Genomic DNA, 8,703 nt, shown 5'->3' with positions numbered 1-8,703 from the left:
CCTATTGTGTAAATAAATAAATGTAGAAATAAATAAATGTAGAAATGAATAAATGTATAAATAAATAAAAGAATAAATAAATAAATATGGAAAAAATAAATATATACATAAATATGGAAATAAATGTATAAATAATTTATTTTCGTTTTTTTGCTTTTCTATGTATATTTATTTATATATTTATGTATTTATTTATTCTTATTTACATTTATTTGTATATTTATGTATTTATTTATTTTTTAAAATTGGCAGCTTCGGCATTCCATACGCAATAACATTGATTTATTGAATAATTAAGTAAATATAATTCCTTGATTTACCTTTGTAAAGAAATCTCATTGCTCTCTGCTGTCTTTACCGACGACATCTTTACCCATGTCGGCCACCGTACCTTCTCTAAAGGGAGGGGTGAGTGGGGGACTGAGCCGTTGAGTGGGAAACTCACCACTAGATGCCGGTAAAAATACACCATGCACCTTTAAGTCTCACAGAGACAAAACAGTGAGCCTTAACAGTGAAAATACACTATCCATTATCGGTCGCCATTTCCAATGAATTTAGGCTAATAAAATGAGAAGAATCATTTTCGCGTTTCGATACTTCACTTGTGGTTATTTACTTTTTTTGTCACATGTTTTTATCAGACTATTTGTTCGGTTGGGCAAGTAAAAACAAAACCGATAACATTTTAAACTAGTTGGTTGATTAGCGCAGCTCAACCTATATTATTATTATTGAGAACATTAAGAAGGAGTTCGACATGTATTCTGCTCATAGACTGTATAATTCTGCTACAGTGATTCTCTCTGATGATGCAGTAACTACCGTGGGCAGAAAAAAAAATGTAGGTCTGTCCAATGATTGTAAACAGTCATTATGTCCGTCAGATTTAAGATATTTTAGTGGTAATGTGAAATAACAACAAAAACATTAATATAATTATCCTCAAGTCAATTTTATCGCCATCATTTATCGCTGGCATGTTACCATTTTTCCTCTTCTTGCTTTTTTTCTGCTTCTGGCTGCGAGAAGAATAAATCCTCTTCATGTTTAAATTAGCAAAAGCACAAGTAAGCGCTGTGCCAGTTTGAAATAGACGCATCACGAGAAAAGAGCAAGCACATCCTGCATGTTGCCAGAAGGGGCCCCCTAGTGGGGATTCAGATATATTGCTCCATGTTATATTAATAATGATATTTCCTATTGTTCAAATGGTCAGCTGTCGGGGGCCCCCTCAAAATGTGGGCCCCCTGTCTATTGCTACGCCTCTGTAGATATATAGGCCTGGTTTCATAGACAGGGCTTAGCCTAAACCAGGATTAGGCCATAGTTCAATTAGGACATTTAAGTAATTTTTATAAACATGCCTTAGAAAAAACATTACTGGTGTGCATCTTGAGACAAAACGAAGGCACTGATATATTTTAAGATCAATCAGTACAAGTTTCTTTCATTTGAAACAACTCAGACTTGCATTTTAGTCTAGGACTAGGCTTAAGCCTTGTCTGTGAAACCGGGGGATAATCTAATTAACATTACTTTTATTTTGACGGGTTCCCATGAGGAACTTGCAGTTACTGTGTATGTAATGTGATGGTAAGTCTTCTCAAATGAAACGGTAAAATACTAATGAAGTGAATCTCAGAGCATCTAGAGATAATATCAGTGTATTCATATCAACATAGTGAGACGGTAGAAGCTGAAAACACTGCGAGTGATATCCGCGCTTTAGTATGTGCGCCACGCCATCCACTATTCATGTATTGGTTGCGGAAATCATGGCGCCTTATGTGTGATTTCAAATGCTTCTGCAGATTTATAGTATTCCTATAGCATTTCACCTGAGCATTCGTATGGCTTTTTTCTTGGTTCTCATCAAAAGTATCTCCACCATGATAAGCACTGAATAAAATGCTTTCCATTGTTACATCACGCAAAGGTAAATAAGTGTGACATCTAGTGGAGAAGAGTAATGATAAGATTCATGTTAGTCAGATATTGTTTAAAATGTGTGCTGAAATAAATACCGGACAAGATCGATTCATGGATTTTAAGAATCGATATCGAATCATCGTCATTTAAAAAAAAAAACAATAAATCGAAAAATCGATTATTTTGCCCATCCCTATTTATTGTACAGATGTGCATTTTTTAGGGATTTATAGTATTTTTTTTTAGTTTATTAGTTTGTAATAATTTAAATATATACATTTATATAAAATAGCAGAGTGTATGAAAAATGTATTTCATTTAGGCAGAAGGGGTGGTTCACCCAGGGTACCATACAAGCTAAATCTGCTACTGCAAAGATGTATGGTCTTTTGAAAATAAATTCTAATATAGCATTGCTTATAGACAAAAATTGCATTCATTTAGACAATTAATTTAGATTTTGGAAAAAAAAAATTTTAATCGATTGACAGTACTAATATGAACCAAACCTTTATGACTCTAACGTAAGTGGATAATATATGAAATGAATTGTTCACTCTGGAGGTGGTTAACAGTATAACAGAATAAAAGTTTAACATTTCTGTGCCTTCACAAATATTTCTTCACTCAAATAATCCATTCTGCAAATCAATGGGAATATACTTTGGAATTTATTTATCAAGTGCAATACCTATAAAATAACAAAGATACTCATGAACCGTAAGAAAGACAAGAAAGAAAAAGAAACTGCATCCCTATTTTAATCGGCACTAGCACAATGATACTGTGTGACCCAGGTCTTTGGGGAACTGACAATTTCACAGAAAGAAAAAAAATGACAACAGAGGGGATATCATCACAGGTGGTTAATCAATGGAAATACACTTACATACACTAGAGTATTAATTCTCAGCCCTTGAGTTTCTTGATGTAACAAAGACTGAACAAACAAAGCACTGAATAATAATAAATGTTCAAAAGTATGTGATTCAAACACACACAAAAAAATACAAATAATATACAATAGAAAATTAGATACAGCAGATCACCAATAGTAGAGCTGGGGATGTAACAAATGGCATAATACACTTCCATATAAGCTCCTAATCCCTTTCAGAATGTCTTTTATGTTTACATACTCAAGATTCTCTCATGGTTTTCCCCACAATGGTCTAGGACAGCACAATACCCTTGAATAAAAATTAAATATAAGGTTAACATTTGTCATGCTGAGTCCACAGGTTCAGAGAGACAGTCTGTTGGTACTTTCATTAAAGGAAGGTATCCTCATCACCAGTTGAGTAGGTTGCTCCGTCCAAGAGTCATGAAATAAACTTGGCTCACCCCTCCAGAGCGCACAGAGGCGAAGAACACCTAAAGAAACAAAGGGACTGCAGATGTTAAGATGACATGGCTATATAATTTAAAAATCATATAATCATATAATTTATCACCTCATTCCAAACCTGTATGCATTTCTTCTTCACAATAGAGGACAGAAAAAAATGTCTCTGTGTGTATATACAACGAAAGTCCATTTGTTTTAAAAATTGCATGACAAAAGGTTTTAATACTTTATTTTATGATATTTGTTCTACATTACATGTACTAACATTAGAAATAACAGTATATTATGTATAATTACATGAAACTAACCTAATCCTAACGCCAAAGTAAATGTTATTTATTAGTAAATGTTGTGTGATATAATACTTAAATTAAGGGAACACTTAAACCACACATTGGATGTTGATGAACAAAATATTAAAGTTGAAAATATTTATATCAGGGATGTGATTCTTACAGATTAATCTGGAATTCCAGCCTAAAATCAAGACCCACATGAAATCATGCAAATCAGTAATAAAAAAAAATTGGGTTGGGGCATAAGGGTAATGAAATCGAAATCGCAAAATGGCCTCAGCAATGAACAAAATAAACTGTGAAAAGTTATATTGTCCAATACATCATGGACGGAATGGTCCTGAGAGCTCTGTATGAGCTTGCGGCACCACCTGCAGGACAAATAAAAGGATTCAAATGGTTCAAAGCACCAAATGAAAGTATAATCAGCGCTGAAATATGTTACTTGTCCGGTAACTTTATGTATGGTGGTGAGATTTGAGATTGCTTAGTATCATTATAAAATTTACAAATGGTTGTGATGTAATAATATAAATATAATCTATAGTATGATACAGGTGCTGGTCATATAATTAGAATATCATCAAAAATTTGATTTATTTCGCCAATTCCATTCAAAAAGTGAAACTTGTAGATTATATTCATTCATTACACACAGACTGATATATTTTGATTTTGATAAAAGTTTATTTCTTTTCATTTTTATGATTATAACTGACAACTAGGGAAAATCCCAAATTCAATATCTCAGAAAATTAGAATATAGGGCTGCAACAAACAATTATTTTGTTAGTCGATTAATCTAACGATTATTAGAATGATTAATCGACTATTATTTAACTGATTAATCAATAGAATTTGATTGATTATTCAGCTCTTGCAATTAGTTTAAATGCTGTTATACATAACAAATAATTAAAATATAGTCTTTTCACTTCAGCTTGGGGAAATAATATTATACAACAATAATATTATACAAACAATTATTATACAATTAATTTATACAAATAAATATATTTGACACACAAAATTAGATGACAGAGAAACCTTCTCATTTACCATTTAATTACTATATGAAAATTAACGGAATGACACCCCATTTTGCATAAGTATATAATATGGATAAGAAACAAAATAAAGGTAAGTGATTAGATGTTCTATTTTTGGATAAACAATTTTATTCACAATATACACTACCAGTCAAACATTTTTTGAACAGTAACATTGTTTTTAAAATAATTATATTCAGCTCATCAAGCCTGCATGTATTTGCTCCATAGTACAGCAAAATTTTTAACGATTTTTTACTATTAAAAATAACAGTTTGTTTATTTGAATATATTTTAAAATGTAATTTATTCCTGTGATTTCAAGGCTGAATTGTTTGAATCATTACTCCATGGCCCTTCAGAAATTATTCTAATATACCGATTTGCTGCTCCAGAAAAACATTTATTATTATATTATGTTGAAAACAGCTGAATATAATTTTTTTCAGGTTTCTTTGATGAATAGAAAGTTCAGAAGATCAGCTTTTATATGAAATAGAAATCTTTTTTAACATTATAAATTTCTTTTGTAAATATAAAGCATCCTTGCTAAATATAAGTATTAATTTCTACAATAACCCCCCACCCCAATAAAAAAATACAAATAAAAAATTATATTGACTCCAAGCTTTTGAATGGTATAGCGTATAATGTTACAAAAGCTTTTTATTTCAGATAAATTCTGATCTCTGGATCTTTATATTCATCAAGGAATCCTGAAAAAAAAGTACTCAACAGTTTTAAATATTGATATTGATAATAATAATAATAATAATAATAATAATAAATGTTTCTTGAGCAGCAAATCAGCATATTAGAATTATTTCTGAAGCATCATGTGACACTGAAGACTAGAGAAAATTCAGCTTTGATCACAAGAATAAATTACATTTGAAAATATATTCAAATAGAAAGCAGTTATTTTAAATCCTAAAAATATTGCACAATATTACTGCTTTTGCTGTATTTTGGATATATATAAATGCAGGCTTGGTGAGCAGAAGAGACTTAAAAATGTTACCATTCAAAAACTTTTGACTGGTAGAGTAATCTCTGCAAACCAAACTATCACTTTATTCAAATATTTAATAATAATGTTTAATACCGTAAAGTTGCTTGATTTAAGGTATTGCATAAAATACTATAGACGTGACGTGAATGCTTTACTGAGCTCGTGCAAACATCCACATCGGTGTAATAAGATGCATTTTTAACTGCTGCTTTCACACTGCTGTGATTTTTATGTTGTTGTTTATTTCATTATTCATTCTCTTGAAATTATAAAAAACTATTTCTTAGGTCAAATTAAATCAAATGACTACTCAACAAAAATATCTGTCAACAATTTTGTATTGTCGTTTCAGCCCTATAAGAAAATTGTAAAAAGGTTCAATATTGAAGACACCTGGTGCCACACTAATCAGCTATTTAACTCAAAACACCTGCAAAGGCCTTTACATTTTCTCTCAGTCTAGTTCTATAAGCTACACAATCATGGGGAAGACTGCTGACTTGACAGTTGTCCAAAAGATGACCATTGACACCTTGCACAAGGAGGGCAAAACACAAGGAGGGCAAGACACAAAAGATCATTGCAAAAGAGGCTGGCTGTTCACAGAGCTCTGTGTCCAAGCACATTAATAGAGAGGCGAAAGATGTGGTAGAAAAAAAAAAGTGTACAAGCAATAGGGATAACCACACCCTGGAGTGGATTGTGAAACAAAACACATTCAAAAATTCACAAAGAGTGGACTGCACCTGGAGTCAGTGCTTCAAGAACCACTATGCACAGACGTATGCAAGACATGGGTTTCAGCTGTCGCATTCCTTGTGTCAACCCACTCTTGAACAACAGACAGCTTCAGTGCTTCAAGAACCACTACGAACAGACGTATGCAAGACATGGGTATAGACATGATACTAAAGACAAAAAGGACTGGACTGCTGCTGAGTGGTCCAAAGTTATGTTCTCTGATGAAAGTAAATTTTGCTTTTCCTTTGGAAATCAGGGGCCCAGAGTCTGGAGGAAGAGAGGAGACACACAATCCATGTTGCTTGAGGTCCAGTGTAAAGATTCCACAGTCAGTGATGGTTTGGGGAGCCATGTCATCTGCTGGTGTTGGTCCACTGTGTTTTCTGAGGTTCAAGGTCAACGCAGCCATATACCAGGAAGTTTTAGAGCACTTCATGCTTCCTGCTGCTGACCAACTTTACGGAGATGCAGATTTCATTTTCCAACAGGACTTGGCACCAGCAAACAGTGCCAAAGCGACCAGTCCCTGGTTTAAGGACCATGGTATCCCTGTTCTTAATGGGCCAGCAAACTCACCAGTGCTTAACCCCATAGAAAATCCTTGTGAAGAGGAAGATGCGATATGCCAGACCCAAGAATGCAGAAGAGCCGAAGGCCACTTTCAGAGCAACCTGTGCTCTCAAAATACCTGAGCAGTGCCACAGACTGATCGACTCCATGCCACGCCGCATTGCTGCAGTAATCCAGGCAAAAGGAGCCCCAACTAAGTATTGAGTGCTGTACATGCTCATACTTTTCAGTTGGCCAAGATTTCTAAAAATCATTGTATTTCATTGTATTGCTCTTAAGTATATTCTAATTTTCTGTGATACTGAATTTGGGATTTTCCTTAGTTGTCAGTTATAATCATCAAAATTAAAAGAAATAAACATTTTAAAATATATCAGTCTGTGTGTAATGAATGAATATAATATACAAGTTTCACTTTCTGAATGGAATTTGTGAAATAAATACACTTTCTGATGATATTCTAATTATATGACCAGAACCTGTTTGTCTGCTGTAACAGTACTGTGTTTTCAGTCTGGATTCACTGCAGTGTTCGAGTTGCTTTAACTTGCATTTGGGAATGCAACATTCGTCATTAGAATCGTTTATAAATCTGTTGTTTACTATGAGAAGTTTCAGTTTCACATGATCTTTAAGATATCATTCTAATATGATGATTTGCTGCTCAAGAAACATTTACTATTTATTGTTAACAATGTTAAAAACTACTTTTTAACATTTTATTTCAAGTTTAACATTTTAAGTTTTTGCTGAACATTTTTGTGGAAACAATGACACCACTCAAACACACCGTATTTTCCGGACTATAAGTCACACCTCCTTTCATAGTTTGGCTGGTCCTGTGACTCATAGTCAGGTGCATATTATTTATCAAAATTAATTTGACATGAAGCAAGAGAAATGAACCAAGAGAAATGAACCAAGAGAAAACATTACCGTCTACAGCCACGAGAGTGCACTCTATGCTGCTCAGTGCTCCTGTATCCTCTCCCTGAAAACACAGAGCGCCCTCTTGCGGCTGTAGACGGTAGTGATGCGCGGGTCGGCTTTTATTCCAGCCCGTGGGTCCCGCTTTTCTGAAATTATTTGGTCCGCCCCAAACCCGCCCCGCAAATAAAGTAAAATTTCTTGACCCGTCCCGCCCATCGGGGACATCACAGAAGTTACATTGCTACCTAGACCTTCGTATTGTAACCTTATGAAAGAACCTAATAAAATATGAAAATATATATTAGAAATATTTAATATAGGCTATAGGGAATTGCACTAGTGATGGTTCGTTCGTAAATGAATATTTTAGACAGAGCGCGAGCGCGACATTATTAGCAGTGCATGCACAGCTCGTGAACAGCTCTATGAACTATCAACTTGTCAAAAGAGTTACTCAAGATGTGACGGAGCATGTGATTTGTTAAATGTAGTGAACGAATATGATCTTCTCGTTCGTAAAGGAGTTGAATCAACTGATACATATCTCGTTCGTGAATGAAATGAACGAGAGTATACTGGGTAAGTCGGCAAAGCATGTAAAACTCGATCAGCAATCAGCAGAGACAAAGCGCAGTTACAGGTACTGTGCACATATGCCTGTTTTCATATTTAGAATAGAGAACATAAATCCACGTTTAATCTCAGATTTATTAATGTGAATATATTATATATGAACTGTCTGACCAAACAATTAAAATGTTTAAATATGCAAGAAAACCTTGTGCTTTGTTCATCTGAACAACTTATTTAGACTATTTATTTAAT

General features: G+C 33.7%; 1 protein-coding gene across 1 annotated transcript in view; it reads right to left on the bottom strand.

Annotated features, from left to right (window-relative positions):
- Nucleotides 1-2,584: 2,584 nt before the first annotated feature.
- LOC132142477 (mitogen-activated protein kinase kinase kinase kinase 4-like) overlaps nucleotides 2,585-8,703 on the bottom strand; it is a 151,900-nt gene continuing 145,781 nt past the window's right edge. The window contains exon 31 of the mRNA XM_059552372.1: nucleotides 2,585-3,306. Within this exon, the coding sequence (XP_059408355.1) occupies nucleotides 3,223-3,306 (84 nt within the window). The 3' untranslated portion in view covers nucleotides 2,585-3,222. The remainder of the gene's footprint in view (nucleotides 3,307-8,703) is intronic.

This window comes from Carassius carassius, chromosome 6 (genome assembly GCF_963082965.1).
Source record: "Carassius carassius chromosome 6, fCarCar2.1, whole genome shotgun sequence".
Taxonomy (NCBI): Eukaryota; Metazoa; Chordata; class Actinopteri; order Cypriniformes; family Cyprinidae; genus Carassius; species Carassius carassius.
This window is presented reverse-complemented; position numbering and strand designations above follow the sequence as displayed.